Here is a 25,920-nt window from a genome sequence, read left to right as displayed (position 1 = left end):
GCTCAGACTCCCCACATTTTGTGATTTAACAATGTACACACACATCAAAATAATTTCAAGATTTAATCATGATATAGGAGCTTCTTTTATACAAAGGTAACTAAAATTGAAACGTTACAATACTTTTGGGCAATAGAAATAAAGCAGCCCTTTTTCTTTTCATGGTATAGGAAGAAACTACCAGCATGTAAGCAAGTCGGGAATTATTTTGGAGTGGATATTTTGCTCAAGAATTCTCAGGTGTGTGTATAATCAGGGTAAATTAAAACTCAACATTTATTAGGTACTAACTATGTGCAGATGTTAGACTGGCAATGTGAGGAAAAGTGGGCAATGGGAGAAAAATATTGCATTAAAAGGGCATGGGAGTTCACAATCTACAGAAGAGATACATCCCTAAATGATTATATGAAGTGATAAAAAAGGTATAATACAGAAATATGAGAAATCATTTATGAAAATTTAATTTTGAAAATGGGGAGATGAAATATTTGGGGTGAGAGGGAGAATCATGAAATGAGGCTGGGGACTAACAATGACTATTTGGAATATTGAGGGGAAAGTAGAAAACTTTATAATAAAGTGTCATTCCTGCCATCTTATAAGGCACCTAATTCAAAACCCTAATTCTTAGGGCTTTGCTAGAAGATGACCTATTCCTTTTTTTAAAAAAATTCACATATACTACCAGTCTCTTGGGATTCTAGAAGTTCTCATCAAGAATTACTTTGTGGTTTTTTTTTCATTTATTTATTTATTTATTTATTTATTTATTTATTTATTGAGAGAGAGAGAGAGAGAGAGAGAGAGAGACAAAGAACGAGTGTGAACAGGGAAGGGCAGAAAGAGGGAGAGAGAGAATCTCAAGCAGGCTCCATGCTGTGATGGGGCTTGAACTCATGAACTGTGAGATCATGACCGTAAGTTGAGATCAAGAGTCAGATGCTCAACTGACTGAGCCACCCAGGAACCCAAAGAATTAATCATGCTAGTCAGTGTTTTCACACACTATGGAAACTTAAAAATGGTAAACAGATTTAAAATAAAAAGATTTCCAAATTTTGTTAAATAACATTTAGCATTTTAAGGTAAGAAATAATAGAAATTTCATTGTGAAAATTTTTATTAAATTATAGTATATTACAGTTTATGTCCTAATAATAAGATTTTAGGGTAATGTCAAATAAAAACCTACTTGGCCAGATTACTTCTTGAGTTTCTTCTGGGCAGCTTTCTTCTTGACCATCTGTAATCGCTTCATGGCATTGAGCTGTGATTCTTGTGAAGTTGGACCTTTAAGGGATGCTAAGGGAGAGCTGCTTGATTCTGAAGTGGTTTTGCTAGTGGTATTTCCACTGGACCCTGATGTCCCACTATTTCCATTCCCACTGAGTTGGCTGGTGCTTCCTGGAACTAAACTACTCGGACTAGGAAGACCCACTTTGCTAACATTGTCACAACTAACGGAGCGACTAAGGCCAGTTTTGCCCAAAGTTAGAGGTGGAGGTGGTTTCAAGGGTACAGTGGGTGCAGTGTTGTTATTGGAACCTATTTTGGAACCTATTCCACCTTTAGATGATGTCGCCAGACCAGTCAAACCCACAGGCTTCTGGTTAGTTGATGAGGTAGCTGGTTTCCCACTATTGTTTTGGGTTGTTGAACTCAACTTTGCTGTTGATGGACCAGCAGAAGAAGTTTTAGCTGCAAAAGCTGCCCATCCAGTTAGGCCACTAGTTACTGAAGAAGAAACACTGGTACTAGAAGAATTTCCTGAAATAGCCGTGGATGTCTAAAAAACAAGATAAATATTGCTTTAGAGCCAAGTATAATTAATACATAATGTAATATTCTTAAATATATAACAAGTTTAATTTTGGACTTTTGGTTTGGGAAATTTAAATCACACCACCAAATTAAGTTCTTATGAAACTGATCTGAAAAAAAAAAAACAAACAACAAAAACCAAAAACCAAAAAACACAAACATTAAACTTATTCATAGCTAATGGATGCTACCACTTCCAAAGCAGAAATTCTGGGATGCCATATTCTTGTTCTAATGATTCTGAAAAAGAAACGTATGAAATTCCTTTTTGGGAATTGCTTTTAGATTCAGTTATAAGCTCTATCAGAAAAATCAGATTTAATGCTTTAACTTGTTTTTCACCTAAATAAAGTAATATCTAGCTCAGTAAAGCACCTTATTCTTTAGACTTTGCTCCAAATAGCTTGTGGATCATTTCAAAAACAGAATCCACTCTTAATGAATAAAAATGCTCATAACCCAGGAAATTTAGAAGATGTCTGAGATAAACAGATTTATTTGATAATTACTTATTGAGTAAATGTGTCAGATTCTGAATTCATTTTTTCAATAATTTTTTTAGGTTTATTTTTGTTTATTTTGAGAGCGAGCAATTCGGGAAGGGACAGAGAGAGGGAATCAGAATCTTAAGCAGGTTCCTCGCTATCCATACAAGAGCCTGCCGTGGGGCTCAAAGTCACAAACTGTGAGATCATGACGTGAGCCAAAGTCAAGAGTCAGACACTTAACCAACTGAGCCACCCAGGTGCCCTAGAATCTGTTTTTTTAAAAAATGTTCCAATACCAATTTTGAGTAAATAGCTCCTGCACTGCAAAATATATACAGATTTGCAATGTTAACTATTTGTAATTATACAGCTCTGGTGATATATTAAAAAGGTTTCATAACTTTATTTCCACAATTTGTTCAGGTTTCCATTGAAACTATCACATAAGAAGAGATCCCTGCTCTGTATAAAGGATTTTATTAACTGCCTCAAGAGCTGCACAGTGACATTTAGGCAGGTCTGACTCACTCCCAGATGAATTTCTTAAAGATTTAACACCTTAGTTTCTCTAATTAACTTCACTGGCCAATCAAAAGCTAACAGTGATACCAGCGTCACTATATAAATAAATATTGCTCTCATTCACACGAGGACAAATTTTTTTCACCTTCACACTGGCCAAAAATGTACTTTGTGAAAAGTAATCAGAATAGAGTGCTGAGATATTTATAAGAGGAAAAGCCCAGATTTTTGTTCACGTTCTCTGAAAAACAATAGGATTTTTTCACATTATACATTACACAGTAACTTTCTCGTAAGATTATCCAGAGAAGATAAACCACACATAAATTACAAATTCCTAGAGGAATGCACACAGGTAATGAGAAAAAGTTAGTAAAGAAAGCAAAAGGACACAAGTGCGGTAAACTTAATTTTCAGTTATGAAAAAATCTAATTTTTTCCTTTTCTATTAAACACAAAACTGTCTGCCATATGGCTAAATGATCTTTCAACAAACATCACAAAAGAAAACCCATCTGAAGTAATTAAAAAGACCAACACTTATGAAGTACAAACAGAAAGCAAGTTCTGTGTTCATAGCATTTTAGTTTAATGGCTTGCTGTTACTGGTATTGCTTTTCCACAGAATGACAGATGGCTTATAATACTATCAGGACAAGCAAAAGTAAAAACAACACCAATAATCCAGACCAAGTAATTTCTTAGTCTTTCAGTAAAGAAAATAAATTTCTCAACTATTCCTCAATTTTTACTGTAAGTAAAAACTACCCATTATCTTAGTTAGAAAGCAATTTGCTTTTTAATATGTGAATGGAACCATTTTTTTTCCATAGTAAAAAATGTATTAACTTTTATCATAAAAATACCAAAACCTTTAAATCAGAATCAACATGACAGCCAAGGCCTTAACTTATTTGCCATAAAATGATTTCATGTTGATTTTTTTTTCAACTGTTTATTTATTTCTGAGAGAGAGAGAGAGAGAGAGAGAGAGAGAGAGAGAGAGAGAGAAGGGCAGAGGGAGAGGGAGACACAGAATCTGAAGGAGCGCCAGGCTCTGAGCTGTCAGCACAGAGCCTGACGCGGGGCTTGAACCCATAAACCCTGAGATCATGATCTGAGCCGAGGACGGATGCTCAGCCAACTGAGCCACCCAGGCGTCCCTCAAGTAAGTATTTTTTAGTCAATTAAAATCCAATCTTAGAAAAAAATGGAATGTACTGTACCTTGACCTCTGTTCTCTTAAATGCTAGAAAAGTTGTCTCTTGTTTGAGTTTAGTTTCTGGTTTCTTAACCAATGGATCTTTGACAGCTGGAGCTACAGAAACAACTGTGGGGGCTGGTTTCTGGGGTGGTTTCTGAGTTTTTTGAGCCTGAAAAAAATCGGTGGATCAAATTAGATACAAAATATTAACTGAATGCACACACACAAAAAAAAGACTAAAAATCTGTCACAGGACTCCTCATTGAATAGAAGTATAGTTGAACGTTTACAAAATATTGTGGTGACACTGAAAATACAGATTCTTGGACAAATTATTTTTTATCATTATCCTATGAATGGTTTTATATATTTTATTCATTTCTGAACAGTAAAGATAACATTAAGCTTTAGAAATCATGCAGATGAGGGCTGATTAAATACCATTTTAACAAGGCAAAACAAATTGTTTCTTTAAAAAAAGAAAATCACAAACTATTTGTAACCAGTTAGCTTCACTTGTAATGAAGGGTATTTATCTATTATAGTTGGTCAATAAGACTTAGAAGAGTGTTTTTCTTGATATTCAGATACATGTCTCTAAGTAACTGAGGGTGAGTTGAAAGGTACTTTGGATCAATTATGCAGTTTTAAATACAGAAAATACAGAATGTGGATAAAGAACTATTGTTGATAAATAAGTATCTTTCTGAAGTTTTTCCACACTGCAGAACTAAGCATATTAAACTCTTTGAGAAAGTTCACAAATACAACTTTCTATGTTATCAAAGATGAATCTATACTCCCCATTCCTTTATAAGCATTTTTGGTTTTTATTTTGACCAATAATTGATTTTTTCCTTTTTTTTTTGTAACTTGGTATTTTATTACATTCTCTTCCAAATAAAGTGGGTTATGAAGATGATTTATGTTATGTAAGAGTCTAGTACAGTGTCTGGCACATGTTGACTGCTGACAGTCATAGTTAATTAGACAACTGAATCTGGAAGAACCCATGCATCCTGGATGGGGAAAGATGCTCCGAGCCAGTCCATTGTCTTTGACAATCCTAAGAAGATCATGTGGGACTATATCAGGAAATTTATAAATAGTCCGTTCCCATTTCTGGAAATTGGAATGCAGCCTGTTTTGTCTGGGCATTCTTGTGTAATCTTCTCGTGTTATGGTTCACTTTACCATATGATTTTGATCCTTAAGTTTCAATTCATCCCATTTTTTAATATTACATGCTTTCCATATGAAAGTGTACCTACTTTCAAACATCACTTATAAAGCAACATTCAGATCAAGAATATTATTAAGGATGCTAGAAGACTACCTGTGGTAAAATATCTCAACCAGCAGTAAAGAAGGGCCATATTATCCTCTATTACAAAACCATGTTATGAGAATGCAGCCCTCAGAGTAAATAAAAAATACATGGTTCCATAACCATGGCTTTCATGCTTACATTTCCTTCAACCCACATCTTCCAGAGGTTAAACTCTGAAGACTGACCTAACTTGTATGCATTAGCAGATGAAGATTCATTATAATGCGGCCAAGAAAAGGCCTCTACATAGAAGATCATGTTTGGATCTTCTGGTTCCTCTATATCACCTAGCCATCTTAGAAGTTGAGTAAGAAACACCCAAAGCCCTTGGTTCTTTGATGGTAAATACTAGTTTTGGGAACTAGGATATTATCACTGACTTGGTGCTGCTCAACAAGGTACTATAATTTTTCATTGGGTGACTGCTTCACACATTGCAGAATGTATGAAATTCCCCACTCAGGACAATAACTGCCAGTATGGCAGCAATCAAAAATACCATGTATTGCTAAATGCTGCTGAGTAGGTGTGTTACTACCCTAGATTGAAAACCAATTCAGTAAGTTATATGAATCTCCAACACAGCACTGGGGCAAAACCCATTACGTGGTAAAGAGAACATTATAGAACTGAAGAACGATCTTGGAGCCTGCCACACACTATCACAATATTCTTAACTAGGTCTTCCTATAATAATGTGTACTGTGGAACCTGGCCTAGTTGGAGAAATTAGTGTGAGGAGAATGGGGATATAAGATGCTATTTATAGTATCTCTAAAATTCCTTGGAGCAATAACCAATGCATGTCTCGGAACCTCACTGAAAGCAATTATAGTTAGAATGACTAGGTGTAGCACCCACACTATTTCCAAATTCCTTTCTCTCATTATTTTGTGTTTACTGGATCCTGATCTTTAGGCTCACTTCAGATCATGGCTTTTGGTATTTCTCCAAGTCTATTCTTAGTGAATTCTAATCATGTTTTAACATTAGTTATGGCTCTCCATTCAGTACTTTAACCGTTGGACATATGGACTAAACTTACTATTTCTGGTACTAACCCACATTTCCTCCATTTTACATACCTTAAACTGAGAACAACAGAATGTAGCACATGTCTAGTCCTGAGCTCTGCTCTGGTGCTATGCCAATGAATGAGACATGGTCTTACTGATCAAATTAATTACACATTTAATTTGTAAAGCAGATAAAGAATAAAGGATACCTGAGATGAAGAAAAGCGGAGAATGGAACAGGAAAGCTCACCACATAATCAGGGAATGATACACTTAGCCTGGCATGGCCAGAGTGTACGGGTGTATACGGTGAATTGGTGGGAGAAAGGAATACAAAGACAGACTTGGGTCAAAGAGAGAAGGTCTGTAAATTCCCCCTAATGTGTATAATCTCATTATATAAGTAATTGAGAGCCATTGGGCATATGTAAGTAGATAAAATTAGGTAAGTACTTTAGAAGAATAATTCTAATTGTTTTAACTGAAGTGAATAAAGTGGATTGAAAGGAAGTGAGGAGCCTCCTTAAGAGGCTAAAGCAACAGACAAGAAGTGAGGGATTTGTGGAACAAGGTAATAATGGGCAAAATGAACAGAGTCAAGAAATGGATAAGAGGAAGAACCAGCAAATTTGGTGAACAAAGTAATATGGAATTGAGAGGCATCAAGGATAATGTTTTCTCATTCAGGCAACTGGGGGAAAAACTGAGTGGAGAAGAAAATTTCAATTTTAAAGATGTTAAACTTAAAGTTACTGTAGGATATTGGGTCAGCTGCTGAAGTTCATTCCAGAAACAGGGTCAGAACCATAAACATACATTTGGTACAAACTAAGTCATATAAAATGGAGGAGAAAATACTTTGAGAGTAGTGTTTACTTACTTGAGACTTTACAATAAAATAACAGTAAAAAAAAAACTTTGAAAGTATACTAAAGAAAGACATTATGATCACAAATTATTTATTTTTACTATTATCAATTCTTAGTGACTACTTCTGTCAGTGCCCTGGAATGCACTATATTGTTCACCCATAATCATTTGGTTGAGGTCCTGGAAGACTAGTTTAAACAATAAACTAAATAAAAATCAGACTAAGAAAAATTATACCTTGTCACAGAAAATCCCTGTTACAAACTGAAAGTATACATACTAGTGAGATTAATAGGAAATAACAACATTTCATATTATATATATATTTAATGTTTATTTTTTGAGACAGAGAAAAAGGCAGAGCTGAGTGGTGAGGGTCAGAGAGAGGGAGACACAGAATCTGAAGCAGGCTCCAGGCTCCAAGCTGTGAGCACAGAGCCTGACGCAGGATTTGAACCCACAAACTGCGAGATCATGACCTGAGCCGAAGTCAGACACTCAACCGACTGAACAACCCAGGTGCCCCAAACATTTCCTATTTCTGATTTAACTGATTGAAAAGTAAAAATAGGTATCCTGAATTTTTACTTTTAACTAAATATTCCTAACTTTAAAAAAGATACATTTGACCAGAAAAGTCTATGTAGAAATTTATTTGGTTAACAGACACGAAAATTCTTCTATCAAGAATCCCTACTCTAAGGGAAGGAAGAAGAGAAGCAAATAAGTCACTGGATTTCTTTAAAGGAAAATGAAGTTCACTTATCTATTTTTTAAATGAATAAAAGTTACAATGCTATCCAATATAACACACGGAAACGCATTTCAGTATGATGTTAAAGGCAGTTATGTTAGTGAGCAGTAGAAAGAGAAAGTACATTGGGAAAATGAGATAAATGGTCACTCAAAGACAATGAGAAGGAAAAGACAGAAGAATAGAGAAACACACATGGAAAGACACAGATGCATATATAAATAATGTCTCTGTAAACAGCTTGTGAGTTTGATGGTTTCAGCCACGCAGGAACATTTTCAAAATGTCCTTACCAGACTCACCAAAGACCAGGGCTTTATATTTCACCATTTCCCACAGTGGTTTGTAGTATTTCTAAATGTTTGTAAATACACTGACATACTAGTAACAAACATTAATATTATGTGAGTCTCTAATCTTGTTTATCTATAATAGAATAAGGTAAAAGCTGAACAGAGAAAAATGGATATAACATGGTCTAAGAGTTTAGGCATAGATACATAAATCATACATACACACTATACATACAAACACTTAAATAATCAGTATTTGTAATTTTTTTTCAACTAACTTAAAGGTTCAAATGTTTATTTTGAAAGCAATTATCAGCAAAAAAATGACAGAGACCATTTAAAATAGAGAAAAAAAAGATTCTTACCATTCTTTTCATTTGTCTGGTACATCGGGCACAATACCACACAAGGCGAGGGTCATTCACTTCCTTGTCTGTCACCTGAGGCTTATGGCAGTCTTGGTGGTAGAGATTATGGCACTCCTGACATTCTACTAATTGATTTCCAGATGCCACCGTCATTTGCCTAAGAAAATAACCATTAAACACTGCACTTATTTGAATGCAACAATTTGAAGCCATTTTAGGGTTGATTTTGTAAATGTGATATATTAAAGAAGGTGAACACCAAACAAGAAAATAATAAGCTCTAACATGTAGCCTGCACATGTTAGAGTTTTTAAAGCTTCTGCTCAACTATGAATACAAGGTGCCTCAGTAACTGAATTTGGCTATATTCTCTTTGCCATTTCACATTGTAATTTTTTTCTTTTTCCCAGAAAGTAGACTTTGGCTAGTTGTCCAACAGTCTCATAATATTTTCTCTATACTTCTATTATATTCCTTTATATTTGTTACCTACATGCTGTTCTTTCTTCTTCATTAACATACAAGTTCATTAAAAATAAGTTGTCTATATATTTAAATTGATTTATATATAAAGGTGGAAATAGGACCCAATTATCTACAGTGTTTAGCATATTGCTGTGCAAATATGGGTGTTCAATAAATACATGTGTTATCAGCTGAATAGGACGTGTATCAATAAAATATACATTCTAGGGCGCCTGGGTGGCTGACTCTTGATTTCGGTTCAAGTCATGTTCTTGTGGTTTGTCATATCAAGTCCTGTGTCAGGGTCTGCACTGACAGTGTGAAGCCTGCTTGGAATTCTCTCTCACCTTCTCTCTGTCCCTCCCCCACTCTCTCTCTCTAAATAAATAAATACTTAAATATATATATATATATGTATATGTACATATACATATGTACATATACATATGTACATGTATATGTACATATACATATATATATATATATGAATTCCAACAGCTCAAAAAGCAATCACCACAGACTTAGACTATCATAAGAACTCTCCAAATGGAAGGTTACAGTTACTAGTTCTCTTTCCATTATTACTATACCATTTATTTCTTATTTAAAAGTGATAAACTTTATGGTAGATGAAGGTTGAAATAAATATATGTGAAAACAATGAAGCTGTAACAAATGTTTCTATTCAGAAATACATTAACTCATTCTCTACAAGGCTCACAAAAACTTAGTTATTTACTCAGTTCCAATGCACCAGAATCTAACATTTTCATGAAGAAAACAGCAACAAAGATGGTAATCTTTTCTGTTGTGCTAGGCAGTAAAAACCATTAACAATTAAAAATATAGCCCTTTGCATCAAGGAGTTTCAAATTCAGTTATTCAGATTTCTACAGTGCATCTTCTAATAAGCAAAATTATTCATGTTTTTATAATTATGTATCCATGTTTTAAAACAACACTCAGAATAATCTACGTGATTCATTTACTTCTTTTCCATTATTTCTAGGAAATGATTTTATGGTGTTTAGAAAATGATGTGTAACAGCCTATTTTATAAGTACTATCAACAATTCAGAAGGAAAATTAAAGCAACACAGACTTCTTAAAAATAACAGAAATAATTGACTCTGCTAAATACTCTTCATCACTAAAGAATAACACAATAATTGGTTTCCCTCTAGAACCCAAGAATGCAGAAAATGCTGCTATGACATAATAGATTAAAGATGCCACAGTAAGAAAGATAAAATATTTAATAGTTTTCAAGATGTTAAATTGTTATATGGGGCAGTTCACAGAGAATAATTTACTCATCTATCTACTACCCACCACCAAATAATAAAAACAAAAGAAAAACACCCAACAATTGGTCTGACTTTTTTTTCTTTTTGTTTGTTCTTCATGAAAACAAAAGAACCTGTGAAAACTTACCTACAAACAACACAGGCCAATCCCATCTCCATGGCAAAATCATCAGCACTGGTCTCCTCAAAACTGGAAAGGTCAGCCATAGCTAAATCCTTGCTAGTTTGGACAGTAATAGGAGAGGACCGTGTCTCTGGTTTCTCCAATCTAGGTTTCTTTGGAATATCAACTCCTTCAGTGATGTCTGATTTCATCTATAAAAAGCACCCAATTCGTAAGTAACATGTTAGAATAAACTTTAAATCACTGAAATGGATAAGATAGACACTGCACAATGACCAAGTCCACTTGATAGATATTTTGACATAGATAGTTAGGGGCAGATATAAACACTAAAGATCTGTAGAAGACTTATAATAAATTCATCATCAAGACATTAAAAGAAACCAGCAAGGTAGAAATAAAAATCAGAACATTTTAGCATGTAACTGTATTTGTCTTTTTATTCTTTTATCCATTAAAGAATTTTGGAAGCGGGGCGCCTGGGTGGCGCAGTCGGTTAAGCGTCCGACTTCAGCCAGGTCACGATCTCACAGTCTGTGAGTTCGAGCCCCGCGTCGGGCTCTGGGCTGATGGCTCGGAGCCTGGAGCCTGTTTCCGAATCTGTGTCTCCCTCTCTCTCTGCCCCTTGCCCGTTCATGCTCTGTCTCTCTCTGTCCCCAAAATAAATAAACGTTGGAAAAAAAAAAAAAATTAAAAAAAAAAAAGAATTTTGGAAGCTCAATGGATTTACTTATATGCCCTGAGAAGCCGCAGCACTAACAAGGCTATTTTTAAGGGTACTTTTTATTTTAAATATTTTAAATTATAAACTACCGATATTTAAAACATATTGAAAAGAAGTAAATAGCAAACCATCTACCAGTTATCCAGATAGTGCCATATTTACTTCAAAGCAAATTCTGGCTCCTCTCTTTAAGATATAAATGTTATAGATGTATCTGTCAGATTGGCAACAATTAAAAAGTCTGGGAAGACATGGAGAATTTGCAATTCTTATACTTTATTCGTGAGAATATAAATTTAGTACATGCACTTTGGATAGTAATTGGCAATGTCTAGTAATGTTGAAGAGGTGCCTATCCTATTACATCCATTTACGGATATGCATCCAATAGAAACTATCACCATGTGCACAAAGAATTTATCTTTAAAGCAGCTCACTGAAGCTCCATTGTACTAGAAAAAAAAGAGAAATAAACTAACTCCTCATCAGTAGGGAAATGGATAAACTGATTTACTTACTGAATAAATGTTACATGGTAGCTGAAAGAAATAGATCTTCATGTATCAACACAGATGAATTTCAAAAGCACATTTCTGAGTGATGAAAAAGTTGCCAAAAGATATACATGTACAATATGATACCATTTATATAAATTTAAAAGCACAGAAAACAATATAGTGTACGAATAGCCAATATTTATCACAAGTATGAAAACATTTGGGACTAATATACTCCACTTTAAGGGCAGGGATTACTAAAGATTTTTTTTATGTATTTTTTACGAAGTGCTAAAATCTCAATAATTGACTATGTGCAAAAATCATTCAAAATAGGCAATCCAAGACTTATTTGCAGCTCTGTTAAGGTACACATCATCTTGTAACAAATTTCACATTTAGTCACTTATTCCTTCCTATCTTTTCTTCTCAGCAACTGTTCCATTTAGAATATTTACTATTTAAGTTATGGATTAAAGTTTATACTTGAAATTAGCACATCGCCTAGGGCTCAACTGCGTGTTGCCAATGACTTCAATAAATGGTTAAAAAAAAAAGTTTCTGGGGCGCCTGGGTGGCGCAGTCGGTTAAGCGTCCGACTTCAGCCAGGTCACGATCTCGCGGTCCGTGAGTTCGAGCCCCGCGTCAGGCTCTGGGCTGATGGCTCAGAGCCTGGAGCCTGTTTCCGATTCTGTGTCTCCCTCTCTCTCTGCCCCTCCCCCGTTCATGCTCTGTCTCTCTCTGTCCCAAAAATAAATAAACGTTGAAAAAAAAAATATTTAAAAAAAAAAAAAAAAAAAAAAGTTTCTAAGTTTTACTTATTTTTCAAAAAATCGACATCTATAATTATCCAAATATGTTTACTGGGTAATTATTGTGTACTTGTACCTACTATTATATAAAAGAAGTGAACACCAAAGAATTGTTCCTGCCTATAAGCACAATTGATTTCCTTTTTTAAAAACTAGATTAAATTCTTACTTTATCAGCTGGTCTCTTTTCAGCTTCCTTCTTTACTTTTTCAGTTGTGAGGACTTTGCCATTATTATTGCCAGAAGGAAGACTGGAGGATGTTTTGGGCTCTTGCTTAACAGAAATAGCTTTTGCACTTGAAATTTTGGGTGGCTCCACATCCTAAGAGATGAAATAAAAAGATACCAATAATCAACTGTTCTAACCAATTGTAGAAAGTAGACCACAAATGTAAACGATTTTCAGTTAAAAATTATCATGTTTGGCCAATGTAACATCCATTTCTTTAAACAGATTTATTGAGAAATAATTGATATACAAACCGCATCTATTAAAGTATAAAATTTGCTAAGTTTCATGTGAAACCAGCACTATAATCAACATAATAAACATATCCATCATCCCCCAAAGTATCCTTGTGGCCCACTATTATTACTCTTAGAGGCATACATCCTAGAGAAACTATGTCCCCCCATCCTCAGGCAACCATGCTTTCTGGAACTACAAATTAATTTCCATTTCCTAGAAATTTATATGAACAGAATCATACAGTGTATACTCCTTTTTCTGGCTTCTTTCACTCAGTCTACTTATTTTGATATTGATTCATATTGTGCAGTATATCAATAGTTCATTCCTTACATATTGCTGAGTAATATTCTACTGAATGGATATACCACTTGTTTATCCATTTATCCATTGGTGGATACTTGTTTATAGTTTGGGGCTATTACAAATAACATTATTATGACCATTCATGTACAAATCTTTGTATGGACATTTACTTCCATTTCTTCTACAATTAATGTCTAGGAGTGAAATGGCTGGATTATATGAGGTGTATGTTTAACTTTTTAAAAAACTGCCAAACCATTGTCCAAAGTGTTATGCCATTTTCCATTTCCACCAGTTGTATATGAGAGTCTTAGTTCCTTCACATCCTCATCAACACATCCTCTTTTCACTTTTAGACATTCTAATAGGTATATAGTAGTATATTACTGTGGATTCAATTTCCATTTACCTAATGTCTAATGATGTTGAATTGTTTTTCAAGTGCTTGTCTACCATACGTTATTTTGTTTGGAAGTTTTTATTAAAATGTTTTGTCCTTTTTAAAAAATGGACTTGTTTGTTTTATTAATGACTCTAAAAAGTTCTCTATAGGTTCTGGATACAAGTCCTTCATCATACACATAATTTACAAATATTTTCACCCAGTCTCTGGCTTGTCTTTTTTTTTATTCAAAAAAATTTTTTTTCTTTTTAACATTTGATTAGTTTTTGAGAGAGAGAGAGAGAGAGACAGAGTACGAGCAGGGGAGGGGCAGACAGGGAGACAGAATCCACGAAGCAGGCTGTAGGCTATGAGCTGTCAGCACAGAGCCTGATGTGGGACTTGGACACATGAAACACGAGATCATAACCTGAGCCGAAGTCGGATGCTTAATGGACTGAGCTACCCAGACACCCCTGGCTTGTCTTCTTATTCTGTTTTATGCTTCCAATGCTTGTTCTTATATTACCACTTTGCAGATATTTATACTTGCTATGTATTACTAATAGTATAAAAAGTTTATGTATAAGATACCTCTTGGAATCGCCCTTCAAAAAAGGAGGGCATTTCCTACCATTCTAAATAAAACTAGCACATCTGAGTGCAGTCTACTTTTTTGAGACAGCAGATAAATGTAGAAAAATACAAATAGGAACGATATACATTAGATTCAGAACAGTAGTAACCTCCAAGGAGGAAGAAATGGGGAAGGGATAAAGAATGGGGCTTTCGATTTCTTGGTAGTTGCACTTGATTTATTGTGCTGTCTGGAGGAGGTGTTGGGAAACTGAGGCCTGGAGGCCAAATCTGGCCTATTGCCTGTTTTTTATAAATAACGTTACATTAGAACACAGCAATACTCATTCATTTTATGTATTATCTGTGGCACTTGCATGCAACCATGGCAGAATTAGATTGTTGTGCCAGAGACCATGTGGCCCACAAAGCCTAAAATATTTACTATTTGATACTTTACAGAAAGTTTGGTGACCATTCATATAGACTTAGGAAAGTGATGGAAAAAATGTTAGTAATGCAGATTAATTTAAAAGTGTAACATAAAAAACGAAAAACATAATCTTGTAGCATTTGAAAACTATTATCTAATTCAGCAAAAAAGTTACAAGTCATTGGCGGAGGAGTTAAGTTCTAGGTTTGTTTGTTTTTTTTTTTAAGTTTATTTTGAGAGAGGTTAGGAGCAAGAGGGGGAGGGGCAGAGAGAGGGAGAAAGAAAACCCCAACATGGGGCTAGAACTGACGAACAAGGAGATCAAGACCTGGGATGAAATCCTGAGTCAGACATTTAACTGACTGTGTCCCAATTAAGTTCATTATTTCACGTAGGACTTACTGAATGATGTAAATGAAGATATCAACTGATTTTTATGTTGCAATTACACTTGGAGAGCCAGCTGTTAATGTTTATAAGCATACCACTGCCTCCCGGTGATTCTCTCTCTAGAAATGTAAATGGCAGCTGAAGGCTAAAATGTAATGAATCCACGGTTTTTAAATACCTGACAGTATTTTCTCTAAACTGATCAATAAGAAGTAACTCTAGTTAGAAATCTAAGGGCAGGAGGCTTTTTAATCAAAACAAATTTTTCATGTACTTTAATAGATGAACTTCCTTCTGTTTGAGAATCTCAAAATACAGTACTGCTTCTTTAGTAATAATAGGTTTTACCTATTGGGATATTATCAACATTCAGACCAGAATGAACTTACTAGTGTGTTTTGTAGAGCTGTATAATTTGGCCAGTTTGAACTCACTGAATTTACCAGAATGAGAATGGTAGAAGAAATGAGGACACAATGGCGCTACTATTCAAAGGGCAATAAAAAGGCTTGAGAATACTAGAGCTAGTGTTAAAAGAAGACTGGGGACAAAATACCACTGTTTACTTGGGCACTGAGTCTGGGACTTGGGCCTGTCTTTAATTTGAGATTGTGGGTTAGACTGAGCTAGTGATGTAATCCTGTCTTCCTTTTCTCATCTTGTTATCTGGGTCCAAAGACCTGAATGACTTTGGAGTTTCAGGGCTCTAGAGCTTTGGAAAGGTTTGAAAGAATGTCTCAGGTATTACAAATATAATAAATGCTGCCATTCACTAAGAGCCTATTATGTACCGGGTAGATACTGCACTAGGTGGCTTACATGCTTTATCTCATTTAATTTTCACAATTTTGCAAGGTAATCCTTATTACCTCCATTCTACTAATGAAGAAATAGAGGCTGGGAGAAATGAAGTTACTGTGCACCTCGGTTTCCTTATTTTTAAATGAAAATAAATAACACCTATTTCAAAAGATCATTATCACAATTAAAATTAATTATACACATACACCAAGCAGAAAAATACCTGAAACACAATAAATGTTCAAGATACATTATCTATTACTACACAACTAGTAAGAGGCAAACTGGGATTCAAAACAGGTTTGTCTGGTTTCAAACTGTATATTCTTTTCACATAAAGTTGTTTGGCTGCTTTGTCATTATCAAAGTTGGAGCCACATAGTTGTCATAATTTATCCACATACCTCCTTTTCCCCTTAAAGTATCCTATCCATATTCAATCTACTTCATTGCAAAATTTGTCCTTTTACTTCATTAAACATTAAAACATTAGAGAATAATTACAAGTCACGGTTTCATCCAGTAGCTTAAAATTTGGGGGGATGAGAAACAATTAGAAATTAAATCATAAATAAGTAGGTTTCCCTACACATAAAGTAGAACAGAGTATCCCTCACACCCAGCTAACTTTTCCATGTAGAGTAAAAGTTCTCTGAAAACATGAAGGAAGAATAGAACACTAAAGAATATAATTTCTTCATGCCACAATGAAAGATTATTTTGGCAGGGAGACTGTTTTAAGATGGTCTAAATATTAACACTGTTCTACTGCAGGCCTTAACAAAACTCCCCCCAAGCTTTTAATTCTTGCAGGTACCTTTTGAGATGGACGGTAACTTGAATCAATGCCCCGAGCCAAAGATTCATCAAGCAGTGCCTTTAGCTTTTCTGCAGAATCTTTACTTTTTGAATGTAAGAAGCCAAGTGCTTTCAAAAAAATGGGATCAAGTTCCAAGTTCACAGCAGCAGCCATTGCAAACACCTGAAGAAAATAAGAAAGAGGGGGGATTAATTTAGAGACAATGAGCAATTATCAATGTTAAAGTTTATCTATCAGGTTCTTTTATTTAGAATAGGTAATACTGTGCCCATTATACAAAATCTGAAACATCAGAAGAAAAGTAAATTTCCTTGTTATTCCTACCAAATTCGTTTCCCCTGAAGCAAGAACTTTATCAGTGTTGTGTGTATCCAGACCCTGAATTCAAATTCAAATTCAAATCCTGAATTTGAAATGCAGATAAGCTCCTCCCTGCCACAGAGCACCTTCCTCAGGGTTTTAAAATATACGCTTACAGTTCAGTGTACAGGAACTTGATGTGTTTAGGTCAGGTTTACCATATGTCAAAATTTCTTCTCTCAAACCTTATTTCCATTACCAAAAAAAAAAAAAAAAAAAAAAAAAAAAAAAAGATTTGAGGCGGCAAGGCATGGCCCAAGAACAATGGTTAAAGGAAACATCAGGTGATGAGCTAAAGGTCATTGCTGCAACTTTTACTTCAACTACCTTTTTTAAATCTCCTTAATCCTCAACTCCATTCTTGAATGCCTCAGAAAACATACTAAGATAATCTACTGGACTACATTTAGATTGTGGTATCTCATGCATTAACCTACTTTTAAAAAGCAAGGTCTCTGAGGAATGGTGCCATAGTTACTACCAAAAAATTATATATACATAATATAATTTATATACATAATATAACATCTCTCCCATAGGGCCTGTGATAATGCTCCGTGTCATTAGCTTAAAATACACTGAAGATGTACATCAAAGGCTTATGAAATTCCAAAACATTAAAAAATTTTGTTTTCAGCTAATACCAATGCTATCATGTGGTTCTAATTCTTGTGTCACTTTTTCAAATATTATTGCAGGCAAGGAATTATTAAAATAAAAATGTATACTTTGTGTTCAATCCTTTGGTCAATATTCTAGGGCTTGAAATTGTCTTCTATCCTTGAGGTTAATATTGTAATAATGCAACACACATGTACTGTTAGAGTTAAAGATCTATCAGCAATTCCACAGTAATCTCTCATTTTTAGGGGTTTATAAAGCCATTAAAGCTTGCTGTAGGTTGAATCTTGGCATATGAAAGTTCAGACTAAAGATGAATTTTGTTTGTTCCTTCCCCATCTACTTCTCCCCAGTCCCTTTCCAACTTTGACAGGCAACACACCCCCACACCTACAGGCTTTTTTTTTTTTTTTTTTTTTAGTTTTCAAGACGGTATTAGATACCTTTCTGATAGCCTCAAAATTATTGTCAAATTCCGTACTCTAATGAAACACCTGAATCATCCATGAATCCCAAAGCCAATACTAAAAGGACAATTATCTACCTCAAACAGTTGTATTAGTAATTTAATGAAAACTGAGAAGCAATCTGTCACTTAAGACTATATTATTACATACATCATCTATGTAGACGATAGGTACAGAAAGGTTTTTTTTAAATTTACTCATGGTATAGGCTGATTACTATACATATTTTCTGGAGAAAATATCTCATTAAAATGTCCATGATGAAAAGAGTAAACCTGCCATTCCTCCTGAGTGCTCAAGGGGAATATGGCCTAACCTTTTTATTGACCAAACTTTTTATAGTTAAAAAGCACAGCATTTACTTATCCAGAACAATCTGTTTTACGAGGTGCTGACCAAAGGGCTAATATAGAGAAGAATCCTTCCAATATACTAGAAAAACAATTACTTGAAATTTCTATGCTGGAAACCAGAAGCAAGGTATTTACTGTTACGTATTTCCATAATCACAGACAAAAGGTTTGCATTACAGATTAGGTGACAAGAGTCAGTGCCTAGCTTATAAGACTACAGAAGTCATGTCATCAACACCAACATTCCAACTGGAACCTTGGAATCCATTCTTTTTATATGATCCCGCAGTTATAAAACTGAATAGGCTTTGTACCCATGCCCTAAATTACTAACATGTCTCAAAGGTCTTAATAGTGGAATATAGGGAAAAAATATAAGAATTTCTATTTTTAATTTTTTATTAAAAATACGCTATTAATACACAGAGTGATAGCAGTGTAGACATACAATTGATAACACATATAATGAAGTGTGCTCAGGGAATGATGAGACAAGTTTGGAGGCCACTGCTTTAGTCTATCCAGCAACTGCTAGTTTTCCTTTCCCTATTATGTATACATCAAGGCTGCTTAAGGTACAAACTACCTTTCCGTAGAAAGGCCTTCCAGTACTTTCATTCAGCTAAGCCCTTCCCTCCCTCCACAATAACTTCACTGCTGGCTGCCCATAATCTTCTAGTCCCTACTCATTATCTACATATTCCCCTATATTTTCTACCTTGTTTTTCAAGCACTCCTTGCATCTCTTTACCTTTACTATTTCCCCCGCTACATCTCCTTTTTACCATGGTCTCCCAAGTGGTACTCCTTCGACTTCCTACTCAAAGAGCAAAGAGGTCTACAGAGACCTTATTCCATATAGCTGCTTTTGGAGAAACATTCCATGGCCACCATTTATCAACATCTTCCCTTGAAATCTATACCTATACCTTCCTGGTTGCTAAGGTATGGAACATTTGCACTAGGCTCATCTTCTTACTTCTCCCCACTGTCATCTCTGGCAATTTTAGCATCTATATTGATGATCTTCTCCAGCTTCCTAGTTTACTTAGACCTTCAATCCCGAAGAGCTTCATCTTCAGCCACCAAAGCCTGAAAGTAGCCACAATTATTCTCCTTTTTTTGACTACAATCTTGTATCTTTTTATCTCTTCCACTGTTTTCACTAAGGAACCTCTTCAAGGTACCAGGTCAACCTCAACCTTCCTTTATTTTGTCTCCTCCCCCTGTCCCCCATTTCTTTCCTTGCGTTCCACCTGCATTTTGAATTTATAGAGGCCTCCAGTTTCTTAGTTCCCTCTGCTTTCTCCTTATTGGCACCTCCTTGCCTCAACTTCTTTCCCACATCAAACAGAAAACAGTATTTGGGCCTAAAATAAAACACTCAGTTACATGTTTTATCCTATATATTTTAGTTTTCTATCTTACTTTTCCTCACTTTTTTTTTTTTTTTACAGTTTATTTATTTATTTTGAGAGAGACAGAGACAGTGCAAGTCGGGTAGAGGCAGAGAGAGAGGAAGAGAGAGAGAATCCCAAGCAGGCTTTGCACCATCAGCACAGAGCAGGATGCAGGACTCAAACCCACAAAACAGTGAGATCATGACCTGAGCTGAAATCAAGAGTTGGATGCTCAACCGACTAAGCCACCCAGGTGCCCCTCCTCACCCTTTTATATTGCTTTCTCTAGTTTCTATTACTTCTCCTTTCTTATGGACAAATGCACACATAGTAAAATTTATTTTTCAGCTACTGAAGTCCTTAAAGAGGTCAGCAACTAATTTCTCAATTTATCTCCTTTATTATTATAACCAAAAATATTTTCCTGGAGTTGTACCAAATTATGTTAACTTTTATATAGTTCCTTCCCTGTATATTCCAAAATCCATGACCAAAACAGACTGGAAAAGAGCCATATATCATTCTTATTGAGGATTAGAGCTAAGAATTCACTCCCACCAATACCACTATTATCCCATTCCTAGGTTATTGACATTTTTTAAAGTAGTAATTACTAATTTTCTGACATTCTTTTTTTTAAAGCAACACCTAGACTTTAAATTAATTCTACATTTAAAGCATTAAGTTTCTTTCATGTATCTGTATCTGTATATATCTATTTACATATATATACACACCTAGGACTTGTTTTTTAGAATTCCAATCCTCAGTGAGAATTCTTAGCTCATGATAGGAATCATCTATGGCAAACGCATATAGCACAGAAATTCCCACTAAACAGTGATCTCTTTTTCCTACCTCTTTCTATCCATCTAGATTTATTTGCAGTATGTCATTAAAAAAAATTTTTTTAACTTTTTTTTTTTTTTTCAACGTTTATTTATTTTTGGGACAGAGAGAGACAGAGCATGAACGGGGGGAGGGGCAGAGAGAGAGGGAGACACAGAATCGGAAACAGGCTCCAGGCTCTGAGCCATCAGCCCAGAGCCTGACGCGGGGCTCGAACCCACAGATTGCGAGATCGTGACCTGGCTGAAGTCGGACGCTTAACCGACTGCGCCACCCAGGCGCCCCTGTCATTAAAAATTTTTTAATGCTTATTTATTTTTGAGACAGAGGACAGAGCATGAGTGGCAGAGGGGGAGAGAAAGAGGGAGACAGAGAACTCATAGCAGGCTCCAGGCTCTGCGCTGTCAGCACAGAACCCAACGCAGGGCTCAAACCCACGAACTGTGAGATCATGACCTGAGACAAAGTTGGACTCTTAACCAACAGAGCCACCCAGACACCCCTACAGTATGTCATTTTACTTCCTGTCCTATATTTCATGGTCCAGGTTTTCAAAGACTCTCTTCTCTAAACACCTGTGTTCTACAGTCCTATAATTTCATCTACTTTGTAGCCATCCATCCTGTTATTTATCTTCTCCCTGCCTGCACCCAAACTCTTAAATGCAGCTGAGAGGAATACATACTCTGCATCTGTAGAGTCACCAATCTCATCTAGGCACTCAATACAATTTAGCAATCCTATCATGCTTCTACTCACTTCCCTACTTTCTGCCAAGATCAGTTACACTTTCTCTATTTTCCTTGAAACTGCTACAGTATCTCAGTAGATGTCTTCACCAATTTCAGAGAGAAGACAAAAGCTGTCAGAGAGAAACTAAATCAACATCCTGCCACTACATCTACAAACTTACCTGCACCCATCCTTTCCTTTTTCCCACCTGATAAATGAAGAGGTGGCTCTCCATGTAATGCTACCTGTAACTGGATTCTACCTTTTCCTTCCCCATCTGGACCCTGAACTACGGATTATTTACTATGTCCTCTCCATCGCCCTCTCTCTCATTCTACTGGCATCTTTTCATTTACATTTAAATATATTCAAGCCTCTTCTATCCGGTCTTCCTCATTTCATAGCAAAACTTCCTTCAGAAAGTCATCTTCATTCTATACTCCCTTTTTTCATTCTTCTACTTATGCTGCATTTAATCCTGCAATCTGGCGTTTGTCCCACCATTCCATCCGTGAAAATGTTCTCACCACCGTATTCATAGCTTTAGGTAAACAGATATTGTTTTTTCCTCCTACTTCTTTCTTAGCCTTTTGGTAGGTTCCTATTCCACTTCAACTTAAGTGAGTTCTGGGTCTCTTCTTGTCTCACTCTACACCTTTCTCTCAAAATGTGACATCTGGATCAGAAGCACAGGCATTACCTGGGAACCTGTTAGAAATGCAAACTCTTGGTCTCTACCATGAGACCAACTGAAGAAAAAACTCTGGGCCCAGAAATCTGTATTAAGCCTTCAAAGTTATTCTGATCCACTCTAAAAGCTTGAGAATTACTGTGCTAGACAATTTGATCTATACTCTTTTGCCACGAATTATAAATTTATCTCTATGGCCCATCTATCTCTTCCAAGATCCAAATGCCAGCTTTAAATGGGTATCTCACTGGTGCCTCCTATTCAACATGTCCCTAACAGAGCCACTCATAACCTCTTCTTCTGTCTCCCAACCAGATCTTCTAGCATTCCCTCTCTCAAATGATACTTAACCCCACTGCTCAAGCCAGAACCTGAGTATCAGCTACTCTTCCTACTTCCTGAACCCTCACCCTACACCCTTGTGTTCAGTCACCAAACTTCCTAAATATTCCTCAAATTCATCTACTTTTTTCAATCCTTGCTACCACCACCCTAGACCAAGCTATCACCACCTATTATCTGGCCTACCATATTAGCTTGATCAATCTCCCCACAATCACTCTTGTCCCTCTCCACATCTTTCTGTATTATTCACTGGGTTAAAATGCCCTTTGCACTTCTTGCTGTCCAAAGGTTAAAGAACAAGATCCTTAACGAGGTCTCTAATGCCCTACATGATCTGGTAGTACATGTAAAATAGTTACAAGAGTACCTGGCACAGAGTACACACTCATTAAATACTATCTAGTATCTCAGACTATTCCCACTCCTCACTCGCTGTTGTAGTCACATAATTTAGTTTAAGTCTTTCAACATATCATACGCTCTCACCTCAGCACATCAGTAGAAAGTGTCCCATACCCATCTTATTCATCCTTCACATCTCAGTATTTTTTCCCCACACTTCCCAAATACAATAAGAAGTCTTACTGTTATTCTGTTCCCAAACATCCTGGAAGTTTGGAATAGTTACTATACTGTTAATTATGTAAACAGTCTTTCTCACTAGAATGTAAATTCCCTGAGGATGAGCACAGGATTGATCTTACCTGCTGCTGTTAACTGTGTGCCTAGCAGAGTACCTGGCAGGTAGTGGGTATTCATTAAATGCTGGCCAAGTGAATACATAGTACTCATTTCCTCTTTCAAAAACTTTCTCCTCCGTGATTTCGATTACGCTTAACTTTTCTGGTTCTTCTCTTCTATCTATCTCTGGCTACTCTTACTCTGGTTCATCTTTTCAGCCCTGTCACTCTTGGTATTGCCCAAGTATCTGTTCTCACCTATCTTTTTTAGTTCTGCTTCCACTTTCTTCCTTGGTTATCTTCTATTTATCATGTTTTTAACTGTCATCTTTAGGCAGATGGTTTCACATTTTTCACCACTCCAATCTCACTTAAACTCAAATCCCACATTTCCAATTGCTGAGTAGGTATGTCTACCTGGTTGCCCAATTTAGTTATGACTAAAATCGATATTATGAATACCTTCCTCCGAAAGTTCCTTGTCCTGCACTTTTTTCAATGAACGACACAACTTTCTGTTAATCTGGTCTGAGGCCTAAATCACATATTAATGTTCCTGAAACATATTTTCCTTTCCTTCTTATTTTTCTTCTTCAAAAATTAAAACTCCCTACTGCCTTCAAAATAAAGCCTAATCTCTTGGCCTACCATTTAAAAAAGACAATTCACTAACTGGCACAAAAACTTTAAATCTTCATATACAGATTCTCTTTACAGCAGAGCCATTAGCTGGCCTTGACACCTCTACTCACTTTTTCTGTCTGGGAAGCTTTTTACCTATTTTTAGATGTCCAAATTCTATGTTCAAATATTACTTCTCATGAGGACTCTATTCTCGGCTGGTATGTCCTTCTCCACCCCAAATACTAATAATCTCTCCCTCCTAGGATATCTGGTAGTGCTTTCTCATGGTACTAGGACTTTCTACCTTGAATCATACTCTTTTTTTTTCCCTCACAAGTGTTATATTCCCTATAAAACTCTGAGCACCTTATGAGGGAGAGTCTACATTTATCTTTTTGCCTATCACTTTGCTACTTTGCAAAGTACCAAAAATAATGGCTATAGAATTATTAGGGATCAAAGTAAAGTGTAATGGTCTTTTCTCTCCTTCTACACAATTCTAACCACTTACAAAGTCCCTTTACAAAAAGAGCAACAAGAAACTCAAATCCATCTTCCATGCACCTAACCCCCTAAGCCCCACAAGCATCAAAAAAGCAAAATAAACAAAACCACCTCGGTCTTGACTAGAGACCTGTACAGTGTTCCTACCTGCAATACTCTCTTCCTACTCCTTTACCTGGCTTAAATTCATTAATCCTGCTAGACTGTAACTCCATGAGGGCAGGGTCTTATGCAGTTAACATAGTTTGAAACTTAGACTCTCAAAAATATTTATTGAATGAACTAGGTTTTGTTTAAATGTCATTTTCTAGGGCGTCTGTTATCTCTCCAACCCAAATTGGATATTCATTTCTTACCCTACATGCCAATCTTAACACACACACACACACACACACACATCCAAAGTTGATCATCTGCACGTGCACAAGATAAAGGAAACTGAACTCATTCACACCGAGTGCAATATTAGGGCTGCCATCTCCTAAACTGCTTTGCCCTTTTTATGTCTTTGGAGGCTCTTGCAACCTTCTACTAAAAATCTTTTTAAAGATGCTGTCCGTTTCATTCCTCTACTGAATTCTTGGCCTTGAGTTATACTGATATCTTAGGGACACGTCTGGAAATGCAGGGAAAGCGGAAAGACCACGATTCCAAACCAACCAAGTGACGGACTAGCTGAAAAGCGACAGCGGACACTCAGAAAAAAGAATCTCAATCCTTTGATCAAAGCATGACACACCGAAGGCCTAGCACGGAGGGAAGGTCTTTGAGGGAGCCCGAGGAAGGGGGGAGGCGGAAAGAGGGAGCTGCATAGAGAAGTCGCCAAAACCTTCCGAGGAAGGTCCGAGACGGGGTTCTGGAGACCTAGTCCCTGGGGCCGTGCCCTAGATAGGCGAACCCGCAACAGACTCGGAAGAAGCACAGCCCTCACCGAAGGGAGAGAGCGGTCAGCCTGCGGCACGCGACCGCCCGCAAATTACGAAGTTTCCCCCTAAAAAGCGAGGAAACTAAGACTCCACGGGAACTACTCTCCCACCTCGCCCCTCGCGGAGGTCTCGAGCCTCCCAGAGGCGGCTGGGAGCCGGGCAGCTCGTCACGACTCACCGCTCCGCCCCGCTACTCCGTCCGTTCCCGGAGGCCCCTTCCGAACCGGTCCCGGAACTAGCCGGCTCCGAGGAGGGGGAAAACAAGGTTCCTGCAGCAGTGTGAGGAGGGAAACTTTTTGGCTGTGCGACGGCAGGAAGTGACGTTACCCCCGGTTTCCGGTCCGCCGGATTATGAATGACGGCCGGCAGGGCTGTTTCCAAGACACTGTGCCTGTTGTTTCTCCCCCGGCCTCTCTGGCAGCCGGTGGCCTCTTGGGCGAAGACTCGCAGAAGCGGCCTCGGAAACCTGGCTCGCGCGGGGCGGGAAGGCGCAGGCGGCTCGTGTCGCTGACACGCTCACCCTCCGTGCCTGGCCGCGCCTCTGCGACCAGGTAAAGAGGGCGCTCAGGCCGCCGGCTTCGCAGTCCCCCGAT

General features: G+C 36.7%; 2 protein-coding genes across 5 annotated transcripts in view; one reads left to right on the top strand and one right to left on the bottom strand.

The window, feature by feature from the left end:
- INTS12 (integrator complex subunit 12) overlaps positions 1-25,610 on the bottom strand; it is a 35,846-nt gene extending 10,236 nt beyond the window's left edge. Inside the window, exons 1-7 of one of the 4 annotated variants that reach the window (XM_043571216.1) lie at positions 25,506-25,610; positions 16,773-16,937; positions 12,768-12,920; positions 10,569-10,756; positions 8,667-8,826; positions 4,061-4,207; positions 1,196-1,789 (exon numbers count right to left, since the gene is read on the bottom strand). In XM_043571216.1, the coding sequence (XP_043427151.1) occupies positions 1,205-1,789; positions 4,061-4,207; positions 8,667-8,826; positions 10,569-10,756; positions 12,768-12,920; positions 16,773-16,928 (1,389 nt within the window). In that variant the 5' untranslated portion in view covers positions 16,929-16,937; positions 25,506-25,610 and the 3' untranslated portion in view covers positions 1,196-1,204. Of the gene's footprint in view, positions 1-1,105; positions 1,790-4,060; positions 4,208-8,666; positions 8,827-10,568; positions 10,757-12,767; positions 12,921-16,772; positions 16,938-25,437 lie in introns of those variants that run through there. The other 3 variants (XM_043571233.1, XM_043571242.1, XM_043571225.1) reach the window with 3 other exon arrangements.
- Positions 25,611-25,768: 158 nt separating this feature from the next.
- GSTCD (glutathione S-transferase C-terminal domain containing) overlaps positions 25,769-25,920 on the top strand; it is a 133,935-nt gene continuing 133,783 nt past the window's right edge. Inside the window, exon 1 of the mRNA XM_043571203.1 lies at positions 25,769-25,878. The gene's annotated coding sequence lies outside the window, so the exon portion shown is untranslated. The remainder of the gene's footprint in view (positions 25,879-25,920) is intronic.

This window comes from Prionailurus bengalensis, chromosome B1, assembly GCF_016509475.1.
Source record: "Prionailurus bengalensis isolate Pbe53 chromosome B1, Fcat_Pben_1.1_paternal_pri, whole genome shotgun sequence".
In the NCBI taxonomy this organism is placed as follows: Eukaryota; Metazoa; Chordata; class Mammalia; order Carnivora; family Felidae; genus Prionailurus; species Prionailurus bengalensis.
This window is presented reverse-complemented; position numbering and strand designations above follow the sequence as displayed.